We start from the raw sequence: 16,528 nt of genomic DNA, 5'->3' as shown, positions 1-16,528 counted from the left end.
GGATTACTGCAATGTAAATTGATGTTGTCTCTATATAAGAAGTCTGGAACAGTCGCTCTGCCATTTACACTTGTGATGTTTTTTGGGATCCTTGAGGGTCCATAGTTTTATGGTCACATGCAAGATCCACTCTATATTGTGTGACTGTCTCTTAACAACTTCCTAAAAGAGTTGCAAGCTCCCCAGAGAATACTTTGAAAAACAGTTTTGACGTGAGCAGCAGAACTCCCTCCGAGTACTCAGCACTGCTTTGTTTCCCCCTTGTTAAATCTGTACAACAAGATCTTTGGTCATTAAGCGTTTTATCTGCTGTGGCTGCCTATTTTTACTATTCAAAACAAAAAATATCCTTCTTTGTCTGAATGTTGCTTGTCATGATGCATTAAAGGTAAACTGCAGGAAATGTGATTAAGAGCAGATTTTTTTTTATCTCGGCGGCACAGTTCCAAGGTTACTGTGCGGCGCCAGCAAGGCTTCAAAGAAGTAGCCCAGGACGGATGCAGCAGTTGTTGGGGATGAATGATATGGCTAATTACACTGTGTAGGTATAGCTGGATGTTAGGGCTAAAGGTGCCAAGCAAGGATGAGCGTGGAGATTTTTTTCTCCTACAGATGAACATGTGCACTGTAGTTTTTCTTCATCTATCTGGGATAAGCATTTTGAGGCAGTGTTTATAAGGTACTCATACACTGTCACTCCTAGCAGATAAGGCTTGTTTTACACTTGAAGAACTGAGAGTCTGCAGAGATGAAAGGTAGCTCTGGCTCATGCAGAACACGGCAATCCCTACAAACCCCATTTTTCTCCTTGGTATTTGTTTTTGTTTCTGAGCAGCCAAAACCAGCTCCATTCTCAAGCCTGTGCATTATGCACTAAGCAAATGGAGCACCTTACAACCCATTCTCTATGCTGATTCCCTGTCTTTATCTGGTCTGTGGTTTGATTGCTTGCCAAAAAGGAGCAAGACAGATCCCTTGTCTGACAAAGAACTGTTTCTGTCTGGGTGGCACTGAGGATGCAGGTGAAGGGCTTCCAGCTTAGCCCTGTGCTGGAAGCGCTCCTTGAGATTTTAACAGCTCAGTTGAGGGATTTCCTGTGTGCTTCCATATTTCAGTATGAACTGGCGGAAGCAGCACTGCTTTCTTCCACTGGTTATGCAGCTGCCTAATAGGAGATCTACTGAAATCTAAGCTTTCTCACTAATTCTGGAGAAGCAGAGGTCTTGGGATGTGCTTTTCACTGCTTGGGATTTTCGGGTGCGTTCAATGTTTGCATCTGAAATCTTAAGCAAAATTTGAGGTGTAAATTTCCTGTTGGTGGCTTTGCTCCCAGGGCTGAGCTGGCTGAAGTACTTGGTGATGGCACCTGTGCTGATCCTCTCTTCAGCTCCTCCATAGTTATCATGAGGTGGGAAGCTGGGGCAGTTACATACCAGCTGCCAAGGGAGGAGGTTGGGCTGTCAGAGTATTTTAGTCACAGTCTGCTGCATTTGTGCATGCTCAGTGGGTTTGTGATGCTCGTCTCCAGAAGCCTTTGCTGCAGACCAGATGCCTGGCTTGGCAGAGTTAGGCTAGAGGAGGTGGTGGGCAAGGGATTGTTGGTTTGGCTTTTTGTTTTGGTTTTTTTTGTTGAAAGGTTCCTACTATAATGGCATTATTCCAAGGAGTTGAAAGAGTGATGGTGGTCTCTGCCTGCCTGGCTGGGAAGGGGATGGGAGTGTTGTGGTTGAGTCAGCTCTCATCTCAAGCAGCGCAAGGAGCAGAGCCTCTGCTAGCAGTCCCTGCAAATTGGAAAAGGAGAGGAACCACATGTGTAAAATCCATGGATTTGGGGAAGTTCACAGCCCCCTTGTAGAGGCCTGGGGAAAGGGAGGCTTTCAACACGTGTGTAGGTGCTTCCCTCTGGACCCTTGGTAAGGTCCCTCCTCTTTTCTCCCCTCTGGGCAGGAGGGATCTGAGCTGCAGGGACTCCTGCATGGTTACCTTCCCCACAGCAGCTGGACAATGGATGTTTTCTCCCCTTTCCTCCACTTCCATTGGGGGGTTTTGGTGTTGTACATCCTCCTCTTGGCCCCATGCAGCAGCTGGGACGTGGGGCGGAGGGAGGGGATGGCCATCAGTTACCCCTTGAGACTCCTAACCGTGTGGCGGCTCACAGCTTGGGCAGGCATCAGCATGGGGAAATTCATGTGATGCTTCACGTTCTCATTGCAGCGTGCGTGGCCGTCTAAATGAGGCTGGCAGGGCTCTGAGCTAACATTAGCTGTACATCTATTAATTTAAGCACTAGTCTGTAATAGCTATGTTAAATTTGCATGGTAAATTTGGAAGGGCTAATGAAGCCATGGAGATACTCCAGAATGACCCAACCCTAGCTATCTCCAAATAATGCCATGCAGCTCCTCTAAGCTCTGAGCCTGCCTGTCTGCTAAATCCCGCTGCTTCAGTAATCGTGGCCGTGCCGTGGCAAGCAGCTCTGACTCGTGCTGTTAGCTCCATCACTCTGCAGAGAGGGCTCTGCTTTTAGCACAGCTGAGCTTTCCGGATTTGGGACCAGCCTTCCAACCACGCAATGCAGAGACCTCTCCTTATCTGTTTGGCCTCTCTCAGCTGTGCAGTCTCTTTTTGGACCGACATGGATCATTTTTGAAGCTGTATGCAAGTATCATATAGCATTTTACCCAGAGAACAATGTGGGATGGATTGACAAGAGCAGAAGAGCTTAGGCTGGGAGTCTGCAGCAGTATCTCTTACTAATCCACCAGCTGAAGGCACTTGTAAAGAAGTGACTTGTTATGTGACATAGTAAAAGGTTGGATGTATTGGGTGTTGGGTGGGAGAAAGGAACTGAGAGATCCCTTTTTAAAGTCTTTGTAAGCTGTGCAAACTGCTGTGTCTTCACTTGTCTGGTAGGGTCCAGACATGGGCTGTGAGCACCGTATTGTCAGCTTTTGGCATAGAGTCTTGAACATTTGAGGTGGCTCCTGAAGGTGTCTTATTTACAGGAATATCTTTGCTCCCATTTCAGAGGAGGTTTCTGCCCTTCCTGGATCCAGGGGGAAAAAAGTACAATTTTCATTCTCCTTGTTCTGAGCTATTTAAGATAGAGACCTTTCAGGGGCCTGTCTCAGTTTTTCACTGCAGGGATTGGCAGTGCTCTGTGCCCTGTGTGGCGTTATAGGGCTGTTCAGCACTGACAGATCACAGCAAAACTCCTCTTCCAGGGCTAAACAAACCTGGAAAATTGGCACTGTGTGGTAGCCTGAATGTCACTATAGATTCCAGCTGGCTTCAACATGGGCTACCTGAGACATTTAGGCCATCACCTCCTTTCTCTTCCCATGCTGCCCTGGATGGTTTTGCTGCAGGCAGCGATTGCAATACCCCATAAAAACAGAGGCATGTTTCAGGCAGCAGGCTTTGAATTGCAGAAGTCTGAAGACCCCGAACTGTGTCTCCTGGCCCTGAGCCACTGGGATGTCAGGATTAGGGTATTGATGCAATGTGCTTCCACCTAGCTTGGCCACTGTGTTCAGCGGCATCCTACTGATCAGAGGTTAACCCTGAGGTTACACCTCACCGGAGTGATTCTGGCTGAAAGCAATGTCAGTGATCATGGTGTTTGGGTCCGAAAGGAAAAGATGAGTGTAGGAGTCTGGGTCTGGGGCTTGTACGCTGCTGGCTCGGCATTCCTAGCAGAGGCGACTTACAGAACAAACCCCAGATGTGGAGAGTTAATGCAGCTCCCTGGCAAAAGCTTTTCCCAGGGGGTCTTGCTATAGGCAGCGTAGGACTGCACAGAGGGTCTAGCCCTGTTTTCTCCCTGCATGAGCAGAAATAGCTCTGAAAGCATGGAAAAGGCATTTACATGTCTCCAGTCCTTGGCTTTGTCTTTCTGCAAGGGTATTTGTAGCTGATGTAATGGATCTCTCCAGAAGAGTGTCTAAATATGCACTCTGTTTGCAGCCTCTGTGGAGCTATTGAGAGTAATGTGGAGTCATGGTGAGTGTGTGGGATCGCATTTGGAATAAAGGAGGAGTAAATGCTTGACAGGTCTACACGATGTGTGTGCTGCTGAACACAGCAATTAAACAAGGGCTGCTTTGCCTGTCACAGGGAGGGGATGAAGCCGGCTTGAGTCCTGCTTTGTTCTTCTTGGAAACCGCCTATTAATATCTGTCCTCCTGAGAAAACTTGCCCGAATGATGAGAGAGATGTAAGGACAAATCTACACACGCACACGCGAGAAAGGTTTCATAACAGAGAATGTCTTTATTGTCAACCTCCTTTGATTGCTCTGAAATCTTTCCTTATAGATCCCACCACAGCCCCGGCGTGCTGCTCCTATCACCCCCCCACCTCCAGAGAAACGCAAGAATGCACAGATTGCCGCTCCCGTTAAAAGTAAGGACAAACCACTTTCCAGATCTCGGGCACGAAACAGACACTGGGTGATGTAACAGTCATGGTGCCCGCATGCTTTTGCTTTGTGCTTAGAAGACCATCCTTACATATATCCTAAATTCCTATAGGTTTTATATCCTTATATATATATATATATATATATCTCCTAAATTCTTAAAGGTTTTAATGCTAATGATCATAAGCTGGTGGCCAGTGCTCCTTCAAGCCTTCTCTGATCTGGGAGGGTCTGGGCAGCCTGGCACCTGTGGACGGGTGCCAGGTATCCTCCCGGTCCTCTGGTGCTGGTGGCCCTGGGAAACGTGGTGCTCTCCAAGGAGCAAACTCTGTGCCTGCTCATGTGGCTAGTCTGGCCAGCACACAGCCTTGGTGATTTAAGATCCTTGTGGGTGTTTTTCTCCCACAGACACCATGGCCATCTCCCAGCAAGGCAGAGGGATTTTTCCCTGGCAGTGCAGAGTGTGGTAGTTCACCAGGGGGAGCTCACCGGTAGCGTTTTTAGGACAGGCCCAAGTCTGCTTTTGGCTCCCACTCTGTCAGGCCCTTTCTTTGTACAGTGCTCAGATGGGATTTCCATAAAATCGGCGGCTGTTGTCTGTAAGGAGCAGAAATAATAACAGGGACACGGCTGTGTATATGCTGCCCACAGGCAGGGGATCTTCTGGTCGTGAGCACTTCAGAGCAGAGCAGGACCATGGGGCTAAGGCAGGAGCTTCTCCGTCTTCGGCACGGTTGGGCTGGCAGAGGCAGTGGTCGTCTTGCTGAGTTGCTGTCAGCTTGCCCAAGTGCTTTCCTGTGCTGTGACAGTCATGCCGTTAGTGACACAGCCCATCTCAAGCCCACTCATGTCCCCTTGTGAGGAGCAGGGCAGAGCTGTTGGTCTGCAGGTATTTAATTGAAACTTGGGGCTGGCACCAGCTTGTTTAATGGTACTTAATGGTATTGAGCCATTTTTCACTGTGGTAGTGGGAGTTTGCAAAGGTCAGTTTCCTTCAAGTCATTGTCTTGATTAATGAAGCATGGTGGGAACTATGATTTGTGAATGCTCCTCTGTGAGGAGAAGGAGAAAAAAAGAGGAATACTGAGCCCCTGTGGGAGGGAAGGGCCCTGTTTTTCTGCCTAGCTTGTGCTTGCTTTGGGTGGAGTGGTGGATGGAGTAGTGGAGGGCTCCCAGGACCAACAGCGCAGGAAGGGTTGGAGTTGCCTGCAGGGGTGCAGCAAAGGTGTTTCACATGTCTGTCCCACTGGTCCTTCCTTTGGTGTGTGGGAAACTGCCTTTCCTGGGAGCTGGGCTCCCTGTGGGGCGTGCTCCTTCTCTTCCAGTGCTAACATCAGCTGCTCTTGTGAAACTCTGGATGAAGGTGGTCCAGTGTTTGCCCAAGTAACTGTTTTCATAGTCAGGGAAGGACTTGGATACATTTTTGTACCCTAGAAACTAATGGATAATGTTTACCAAAATTATATATTAGACCAGGTTAAAGGAAAGAAAAATCTTAACATCTCTTGGTTGCAGTGGGTTTTTTTCCTTAGAAGACGGGACAGCTACCACTGCTAGAGCTACTCAAAACTAGAGGCAGGGAGGGGGAGAAATACAGTAGAGCAGCTAATGTGGAGGCTTGTGAAAGTGGTGGATGCTAGCAGGGCTGCAGGGCTCATCATCAAATGTTGTAGAGTGCTGAAAGGGAGAGACTAGAGGTGTTGTCAGCCAAATGTTTCCCTCACAGTTGGTGTTAACCATGGCGTGCAGTCAGTGAGGTGCGTGCAAGAGGGAGGTGCGGGCTGGCATGTGAAGCCTTCAGTGTCTTGCAATTCTCAGGCACCATCATTCAAAAGTGAGGGCTTAAATCCTGAACGCAGAGAAAGGCCCTTGTTAAGCCAGGGGGGAAAAGACTTTTCTGTCCCTTAGTCCTGTCCCTCCCTCCCTCCCTTCCTTCCCCTGCGTAAAACACTAAGCCCTTTGAAGGGTATGCATCTCAATAGAGTAGTTTTCCCCTTTCTAAAGAGGTGATTGTGCAGGAATGCTCCAGAGAGAATTGGTACAATTTTGCTTTGAGATAAGTGAGGCAGGAAGAGGAGTTAAACTGCTCTGGTCCATGCACAATGAGCCTTTTAATGGACTGCGCTGTAGCAATTTGTTTTTTTCTTTTTTCCTTTGATGCTGTTGCTAAGGCATTTTTAATTGTTCCCTTTCAGACGCTGTTGAAATTATCCCTGGGTCAGCTTCTAGTGCCTCCTCTATAAGCACGACATCCCTGGATACCTTGTACACCGCTTCTTCTGTGTCAGAGACCGCTCTCCCGACAGCCACCTCCAGTCCTGCCAACACCCCACCCCCTGTCCCGAGCCGGAGCGTCCACACCACGATAACCCGCAATTTGGATGCTGGCTCTGTGGCCCACTCCCGCTATGGGACTTCCCCAAAGGATGGGGCCAGCAAATCTCCCCAGACCAAGAGGGCTGCACCAGCGCCACCGGCTGAAGGGGGGACCCAGAGGTCCCACACTGTGGATGGGGAGAAGGCTTCTCAGGTGAAGAAAGCTGCCCCGGCCCCCCCTGCAAGCCTGGATGCCTTCAACTCCCTCTGCCTGGAGGATAAGGCGGCAGCTGCAGTGGAGCCAGCATCACCAGAACCCAGTGGTCTGGCAGCGTCCGTGCCCAAGACGATAGGTGCCGAACTGATCGAGCTGGTGCGCAGGAACACCCACCTCAGCTATGAGCTGTCCCGCGTGGCCATTGGCGTGGTCATCGGCCATATCCAGACTTCCATCCCAGCAACCAGCAGCATCATGGAGCAGATTCTCATCTCCGTGGTGGAGAGTAAGGTAACGTGCACGTGGGGCTGGGCAGGGGGCCGCTGCAAACCATGTCCTAGCATCGGGCAGAAGGTGTTAGAAGCTCAGTGAGCTCTCTGAACATTTGGGATGAGAAGTGCAGTGCGATCCCAAAGGAGAGGGGAGAGGTGCTAGATGGGGGTAAATGTCTAGCCAAGGGAACCAGGGGTTTAAACCAGGTCCAAGTACTTGTAGCAGGAAAGTGGAAAACAGGTGAGTTTATTTCTCAAATGAGCTGCAGATGTATGACATAACCTTGAGTGTGGAGCTGGGGGTGAGAGGTGAAACCAGCTGAGAGGGCCCTCAGTGCTGGGAAGCACTGGTAGGCTGTGGTGGAGGGCTGGGCGTCTCAGATGAGGCTGCAGTTTGGGGACAGGGTCCTGAGATGGACAGTAATGAATTGAAGCATGTGAGCACATCAGGTGGGAGATGACAACCTTCCAGGTCCCAGGGACAGCACTGGTGGCAAAGCAGCAGTGGGAATGGGTGCAGCAGGACTTCAGGCATGCTGAGAAAGCTCTGACATGAGTTGTTGACCACTGATTGTGAAAGCTCACGGAGAACCACTGTGGCAGCAGAAAATCAGAGAAAGAAATGAATAGTGACTTTTTAAAGAGGTGTTTTCTGTTATGAATGTGACAAATAGAAGCTGAGGAAAATTGAGCCTTTGCAATAAGTGCTTCTGTATAGAAACATTTTATAAATAATGCATTGTATAAACTCGTTTTCTTCTACAGTACTGCACATCCTCTGTAGATTCAGCATGCTTATGAATACTATAAATCTGCATGGATTTTTGTCTCTTTTGATGATGGAGCACCCAAAACTTCTATATGTCTGGCCTGGTCTTTCATCAAAGCGATGAAAGCTAGTTTTCCATAGATGTGAACCTCTCTGTTCCATAATGCACACCTCAGCCCTGCTTTTTTTAAAGACCATGGAAGAGGAGTTTTTCAGCCACTGGAGGAAGAGCATTATCTTGAGCTCGTTCTAAATAAACCTTATGCGAAAACGACCATATATTCCTCCTTTCTCTGCGGCAGACATGCAAGGAGGGAAATAAAAGGATGCTTCTTGCAGCAGTCATTGAAATGGCAAAGTGCACCTGGGCAGCCCTCCACTTCAGTTGTATGGATAATAAATTTCAGCTCCCACTTGCTAAATACAGCCCTGAGGAGTACGCTTCATATAAACATCTAAGATTGGAGTTCCATTGCTAATGGCAAGATTATAATGAACTGTTCAGAGGCATTTGAATATGGAAAACTAATGGCATTCAAATTGTAGACCAAATTGTAATCTGGTTAACTGGCTGCACTGTATAGAGGGTCCTATAAGCAATCATCAAGTCTCAGTTTGTGGCCATAACCCAACAGTTAATTGCTTCCTACTTCAATAACAATACTGTGTCAATGTGAGATCTAGATTCAGCAAAAAAATTTAGCTGTTTCAAGCATATGTTCTGGCTCTGACTTACACACTAAGTTCAGTTTTCTGTTATTTGGACCTTAACCAAGATTTGAATATTATTTTTATCTTTAATACCTGTTCTTGGGATACAATAAGCTTAATTCCACAGAAGTCATTTAGTGCCAGGTTTCTGCAGAGGGTGTTTGAAAACCTCCATTTCGTGGCCATTGCTGCAGACCAGCCTGAAAAAGACAAGAAGAAATTCTGATGCTGCTGCAGGGACGAGTATGGATCTATTCGTAACTGATACAATATCTGTCATCTAGGACATCCGTGGGACTTAAAAATGCCCAGTACTGTACGCAGAAGGTCCTGTACCATCTCGTAATACCTCATCATACCTATCTTGAGTGGTACTGCTTTCTGAAGGAGAGCCCAAGTGAGCTTGCACAGTGCTTGTGGTGTGTGTTTTTCCTCAATGTCCCACACAGAAGATGTAGCTCTGCTGATACGTAGGGGCCTGGTCCCAAATGAGGTTGTTCACCTGGTGTGGAAAACCAGTTCTAACAGTTGAAAGGGCAGTCCTGAGTAGTTGTGGGGTGGCTGTACTGCTGTAGCTTCATTAGCGTAGTTTAATGGTACAATTTATTATTCTTGTCTTTGTATTGTTCGTTATACCAAATTGTTCCACAGTCTCAGGGGTTTCTGTGTATAATTGTTGCTGAGTCATCAGTTCTAGGTCAGGGGCTCTTTTTTCTTTAATTTGTAACTTCTGAAATCCCTCTACACCCTAATCCATGCAAATAAGTGGTCAATTCTTCTTTTGCATATTTTTCAAGGTCTTTCTTTCACCTCCTAAAAGAGAGCGACATATCAGCTTTGATTTAAAGCTTTGGTCTGCTCCGAGTAGATATACCTGCTTCAACCTTTTGTATCACGTTCTTTAATTAGTTATATCCTTTTTATTCCTATTCCATTCTTGCTTTGAAGTAGGATCACTGGTTTACTAAATCAATTCCAGAATCCATTACCTCGCTCCTGTCCCCAGTGCCTTCTGAAGGTTGAATTGCAGTGGCACTTCCCTCTTATTTACCTTTCCACTCCTCCAGCGTGGAGCCTGCCCAGGCACGTGTTTTCAAGAGAACAAAAGACCCTTCTGCCGGGACAGCATCATGCTCCTGCTTTTAGAGAGGTAACGTAAGGCTATGCTGGGGAAACAGCAAAGACAAGGAGGGTGCTGAGGTGCGCACACCTTAGGAAAGATGCTTCAGAGGTACCATACTACTTGGGTAAGCCTAATCTGCAAGAGCAAATGTGCTGAGTTGGCTTCCCCGTGTCAGGATTTGGCCTGGCCTTGGAAATGGCCCCTCTTCTTGTCCTTGAGCTGGTTCATGATGAGTGGCTTGGTGACTGGGCAAGATGCACAAAGGGAAATGAAAACCCTTTTCAAAGGCATTGCCATAGTGACTGTCTAAACTGGAGCTGGCTTTTATGGGAACTTGTTTGAAATTTGGATGTAACTAAAGATAATATAGGTGCTGCCTGGTTTTCAAGCAGCTAGAGAATCACTTGGATTAGTATGTATTGGTGATACATGATTGCCTTCAGCTCTACTGAATTATCTCCTATTTGAGAGAGGGGAGTACCACAGAAGTCTTGTCTAGGGAGGTCGATTTGCGGATTTACAAACTGAGTGCGAGGCAAGCAAAATTGCCTAATACACAAGCTAGCTACACCTTGAGAGGGAGCGCTTAGAAATCACTTACCTGCTTTTTGTTAAATTAGCATTGCTCTGTTGCACTTGTGACCCAGACCCATCTCTGGGTTGCCTTAAATTTGAGCTTGAAAACTGCTGACAAAGGTGTGTAATTCAGTTTGCTCTTACAGATCAGCCCAGGCTGCTGGGTGGGGTCCAACGGTTCCTGGATGTGTTCAGATGGAGGAACAAGTTAGGAAGTTGGTGTGGGAGGTGACCTATTTCCAGAGGGGGTTTCCCTTGTAGTACTGGGCTGTGACCTGCTCCCAGCTACCCATCACCAGTGCCTGGTGGCTGCCTGTTGTCCCCAAGGAACCCTGGCAAACCTCGTGGCTAACGTGGCTGAGCTCCCTCTGCTTCCCCTGAATCCATGTGGGCTGCCTCTCGCGTGTAGTTCCTGTTCATTCATTGATTTGGCTTTGCTTAAAGGAGAATTGCTTTTGAAAAGATACAAATGCTTCTCTGGGACTTAGCTTTTTCCCTGCAGGAGCTTTGTCGTCCTCCTCGCCTGGCACAATGTGAAGGTCATCAGGGTGAGTGCTTTCAAGGCTGAGTCCTTTGGTTGGGCTGTTAGTGTGCCTATGTAGGGCTCCTCCTTAGTGAAATACTGTAACAAAAGTGAATCTGGAGGGTGGGAGGAATGCATTAGTGCTTAGGCAAGTCCTTTGCTCACTAATTGCTAGAGAAGCCTTTATGAAGGTCTGTGCCAGAGTCTTCATGCGCAGCCGTCTCGGTTCAGCTGTAGATGGGCCACGCTCATCCAGAGAGAGCTGCTGCTGCGTACATCTGCGGAGCAAATGTGCATGGGCTGCAGATGGCCAGGACACCTGAAAAGCGAAGGCTGCAGAGACCTTACTGAAGTACAGCTAACGTGGTGGTTGAAAGCCAAGCACTCCTCTCTCCCGTGCCACACCGCAGGTCTGTGCATGGCAGGCATTGTCTCCCTGAAGAGCTGACCGGCCCTGCGACAGGGCTGTGTCCCTGGGGTGTCCAGCCAGGAGCAGACCTGCTGCTGCCAAAAGAGTGTGTGGGAGAGGCCTGCCCTGGGAAGCTTGGCTCAGCTGAAGTCAGGTGTCTCTCTTGCACCATGTTTCATCTGGTTTAGCAGCTGCCGAGGAGCCTGGCAGTCTGCGTGTGCCGAGAGCAGTGTTAGCTACTTGGTTTTTTTAGATGGTGCTGTAGCAGGAATGGTTTGCTGCCCAGAGAAGGGGGGAATTCCCAGAGCAGTGCCCCTGAAATGTGTGTAAAAAGCTGCTATACGGTTTACCCAAGGCAGATCTGCGCTCATCTGGATGGAAACTGCTGGTAGGTGCACATACCCATGCCACTAGTGATACACCACACTTGCTGATGTAGTGGGGAGGGAGGCATGGGAGGAAGCAAGGAAAAAATGGGAGGAAGAACTCAGCAGGACAGCATCTGGGTTTTCATGGCAGACATGACCACCTTGAGCAGTATGGGTGTGCCGAGGTTCCCAAAATGGTTTGGGGCTGCTCAGAAGGAACAAAATCCCTGTAGCTGTTTGTTCTGCTGGGTTGGGGGGAGGGAACTATTTGAAACAGCAAGATAATGCAAAGTGGCATTGTCAGAAATACCTAAACCCCCTCCTGCTTATGGGCTCTCCAGCAGATTCCTGGAAACGGCCATATGATGAGGCTGCAGGTTGAAGTAGCTGCCAAGATGCTTAATAAGCAGAGACCTGACCCTGGTGGTGGGAGGGCTGAGAATGGTGCTGAAGAGTGCATTGAGACAGTGCGTGGTGTAGTTATACTGGTCAGATTGAAGAGCTTGTTAATGGATTGATCTCATCCAAGTCCATTAGGAGCTTGATACTCAGTGGAGTTGTAAGGGCTGCAGATGAAGGATTGGAGGAAGCAGATTAGTGATAAGAGGCTGAATAGAGTGATCATTAAAACGAGTACCCATTAAAATGCTCATCCAAATAGACGTCCCAGCAGTGGACTGAGGCAGGACCAGCCCTGCACTGCTCTGGCAAGGAGGATGTGAGTAAGGTACAGGAATGGAGAACCCTCTCCCAAGCAGCTGGGATACACGAGGACAGGCAGTGTTGTAGGTCCTTCTAAAGAGAGGAGGAGATGACAAGACCAAGCACGTCTCTTAACTAACGTATTTGCTTCTGTGGTAAGTCACCATTCAGTGGGAGATGCTCCTGTGTTTGTGCTCAGCTCCTGAAAGCTGCCATCCTCTCTCACAGCTGGTTACTTGGTTTTCTGCTAGGCCATCCACAGCTTCCCAAAATGTTAAGAGTGTACAGAGGGTTGTGTTAAACCGGCATGCTCCTTCCTTCGTTACCTCCCTGACAAAAATTATGTAATGAGCAGCGACAAGAAGAATACTTCTTTCTTATATAATTGAAGCATTGAATTGAAGTCCTAATTAGTTCATACCCCAAATACCCCAAAGCAAATTACTAACAAAGTTGTCTCTAAAAGCAGACAAGACGTTACTGTTAAACCTGGAGTGGTTTTCCCAGCAAGGGCTGAAGGTGTGCAGGAAGGGTGCCGCTCCCGCACTGGGCAGTCTTGCGTGGTGCTGGCTGCTCGTGTCGTGGGTGTGTGACTGTGCGTGCATTGCCACTGACACGAAACATGGGCTTGTGTCTCCATACAAAATCGTTCTGCTCTGCTTGTAATGTGAAGGTCTGCTCTAAAGGCTTGCTGCCCCTGGCCATGCAGCCGGCCTGTTGGAAGTAGCTGTACCAGGACAGGACTAAGTCTTCTCCAGGTTTCCAGGAGAAGACAATGTGTAGTAGCAGGGTGTCCTGACTGGTAGTGGTAAAGGCCTTTTCACATGGAATGATGTGACTTGTCACTGCACGCTGCAAGACAGCTTCATCCAAAAATTGTTAAGCGCTTGGTCTCAGCCAGTGGGTTTTTCCTGTTTGAATTTCTCAGCTCTGTTCTCTTTCACCTTGCTGACCTCCTGCTGCTTGTTGTCACTGCTGCCAAACCCTTTTGTATATAATTTAAGTTCTTCTGCAAATTAGTCCTTATCTCTCTTAATGGTGTCTGGGCTCATCACCTGTAATCAGCCTGGTTCCATGTGCTGGTCCCTGCTTCTTGCCCTGCTTTCAGGAAACAGGTAGTTCATATGATGTACTTAGGTCCTAGAGAGTTATCCTAAATTGCAGACCACAGCAGCTGTTGGGGCAGGTTAACTGCTACCTGGCTACTCCCCTCTTTCTCAAAGGAGAGGAAAGTATAGGAAAGACAACTGAAGAGTGAAGCATTTGCGGTAAGGGTTAGGTATGCAGTTAGTCTGCATCGTAGCTACAAGCTCCAGAGCTGCTGTGAGCGGTGGTTGAGCTCTGCTGTTTGGAAGAAAGCAGAACGAAAGCGGCCCAGGATGAATTGGTTCTATCCTTGCTGCAGAAGATGGCAGACGTAGTATTGAGCAGTTGGCATGTAGAGTACGATGCAAGTGTTTGCTCACAAGTCAAGGATTAAAGGAAGGTCTGTCCCTTTCAGGCTGGAGGGAGGGGGCAGTGAAGGGAACTTCTGCTTCCTGGAGGCAGTTGTGCAGTGTGGTGGTTTGGTGTCCAGGACACATCTGTTTTACTGGGGGTGAGCCTGCAGCTGTGCTCAGCTGCTGCCTGGCAGCGGTCCTGGTGGTTACTAAATGCCATAAGAGAAAAGGGGTATAGCTGTGTCTGAGTGAGGTTTCTTGGGTCCATTAACATCCTCAGAAGACAGCTAATGCTTCAGCAGGATAGTGGCAGCTTGGATTTAAAGACTTTTTCACTGTGCACCAGTTCTGGCACCTATTTCAGTTCATTCATTGCATTAGCTGTGCAAGGAAAGGAGGCAGGTAGAGGCCCCAAAAGTATGAGAGCTGAAATAATTGCACGTGTCTTAAACTTGCTGGTTTTTTGCTGCCAGCTCTTGACTGAATGAGGTCAACTGCCAGTCCTGAGACAAAGATTAGAGGAAACAGGCACCCAAACAACAGCTAGCTGTCAGGACCCCACTAACCAGTTGTTTTGCTATTGTGCAGAATCTGAGTGCGGGGCTGCCCTCGGGACAGATCTGCCACGATGAGCAGCGGCTGGAGGTGATCTTTGCAGATCTGGCCAGGCACAAGGATGATGCTCAGCAGCGCAGCTGGGCGCTCTATGAGGATGAGAACGTCATCTGCTGCTACCTGGAGGAGCTGCTTCGCATCCTGGTGAGTAAATTTCTTTCTTTACAGGCAGAGCAGAGCAGACAGCCCTGGTGGAGTTCCTTTCTTCTGACCTCCTTCGCCCCTGTGTTGCCATCAGATCTGCTGTTTTAGAGGGCATAGGTTTCTTGTGCATCCTTTACCATCGATGTGAAGCCCTGCCCTCCTGTGTGGGGTCTGCAGTGCTCTTGAGCTGCCTTGCACTTTACCTTACAAAGCTGTTCTGAAAAGAGTTATAGAGCCATTCTTCATGATAGCTGTGGTATTTACCTATCACAGGAGAATATAAGCCCTCAACTCCAAAAAAACCCAACCTCCCACAGAAGACCTAGAAGTCTGCTGTGAGGGTTGTAGCACTCCTAGGCCCATTTCAAATGTCTTCCATTTAAAACATCGTCTGTGGCTGGGAAGTACCTGTGGGGTGAGGCCCATTAAATGCAAAGAAAATTCTTTGGTTGCCTTGACAGTGAGCTTTAAAGCTATTTTTGTGAGAAAGTGTAAAGTATCTCACCACATCTGTGCGTACAGGAGAGGTACATTCCCATAGTGAGCAGCAGTGGGAAATACTGTCCCAATGCTGTTGCTAGCATGTACAAGGCCATCTGTGTATTGTGATGATATGGGAGCTGCCATTCAGTGCAGTGACATGGTCTGTGTTACAGGTGCTGGTGTGGGGTTTGCTCTGGCACCTATTTTGTATTCCTCTCCAGTTCTGACATAAGCAGAACAGATATTTTTTTGCGTAATAAATGCCCGTGTCTTTGTCACTCAACATAGGGCCTGTGCCGCCTCGCTGTGGGCCTGCAGGGCGAGGCAGAGGTGGATTTTGTGCAACCATTCCCTCATAATTTAGGAGTGGGAGATGTACAATACTTCTCAGGATGGGAACGGTGCTGGAGCTGCCCTGTGTAACTGCATGATACAGTCATCAAGGTGCTGCTCAGGTCATGGGTTTTTTAGATGTTTTCAGCCCAAGACATGTTGTATGGCAGAGACATATCTCAAGAATTCACTTTGATGCAGAATCTGCAGGGTGGCGGTTCTTGAGCTGTCTGTGCTCTGCCTTCAGTTTCTTTGAGAGATGGTTGGGCTGGGGCTACTGAGATTTGAAAGCAGCTGGCCTCCCTCAAGGTACCTGCAGCAGGCATCTTGCTGCTTTGTGCCACTGGGCTGACCTGTTCATTCCTTCTTCCAGACAGATGCAGACCCAGAAGTTTGCAAGAAAATGTGCAAGAAGAATGAGTTTGAATCCGTCCTGTCCCTTGTGGCGTATTATCAGATGGTAAGGTGGGAGAATGCATCAAATACCTCTTTTTGAGATTTCCCTGAAGATGCAATAGGGCAGGGTTGCTATGATGAATGTATGGGAGACATTCCCCCTGCACAGGGCAGTTCTGTGAACTAGATGGAGTTGCAGCACATCCCTTTTGTGTGCTGGCTAATGTCAATGCTATGCGTGCAAGTTGTACGGAAGAGCAGAGAGAGGATGGTATAGACTTCGAAGTGGTAGCTAGCACTGTGAAGGGTAAAGCTTGCTGCTTTTATTAGCTCCATGGGGGGACAGAATTGGCATCACTAATATCTAGAGGAAGGATTTCCAAGGATGCCTTGGGAAAGCTGACAGGCTGTGGCTGCTCCTCTTTTAATTGATACACTCCTGTGCATTAGTGAATAGCTTTGCTTAGGAAAGTAGGTTGTGAGTAGAAGCCTTGGGAGTGAGGAAGGAAATCAGTATTCAGAGGAAGAAATTGAAGTTTTGCCTTCAACGCCTGTGCGGTGTTGCTTTGCCCCTCTCCTTCCTGGAATGTGCTGTTGTAGGACTCAGGGGGGGTTGGAAACTTGAGCCCATCTTGTCCCTAAGTCCCCAGCTACAGCACATCAAGCCTTGTGGCATTTAGCTTTCATCTGGCATTTCTGTGTCTGAACCCAG

The 16,528-nt window shown here is 48.2% G+C and overlaps 1 protein-coding gene across 2 annotated transcripts in view; it reads left to right on the top strand.

The window, feature by feature from the left end:
* The window catches only part of NCKIPSD (NCK interacting protein with SH3 domain), a 53,904-nt gene that overhangs the window by 23,440 nt on the left and 13,936 nt on the right, over positions 1-16,528 (top strand). For both annotated transcript variants that reach the window (XM_069812206.1, XM_069812207.1), the window contains 4 exons: positions 4,317-4,404; positions 6,616-7,244; positions 14,434-14,604; positions 15,794-15,880. In XM_069812206.1, coding sequence (XP_069668307.1) covers positions 4,317-4,404; positions 6,616-7,244; positions 14,434-14,604; positions 15,794-15,880 — 975 coding nt within the window. The remainder of the gene's footprint in view (positions 1-4,316; positions 4,405-6,615; positions 7,245-14,433; positions 14,605-15,793; positions 15,881-16,528) is intronic.

This window comes from Haliaeetus albicilla, chromosome 24 (genome assembly GCF_947461875.1).
Source record: "Haliaeetus albicilla chromosome 24, bHalAlb1.1, whole genome shotgun sequence".
NCBI classification, from domain to species: domain Eukaryota; kingdom Metazoa; phylum Chordata; class Aves; order Accipitriformes; family Accipitridae; genus Haliaeetus; species Haliaeetus albicilla.
This window is presented reverse-complemented; position numbering and strand designations above follow the sequence as displayed.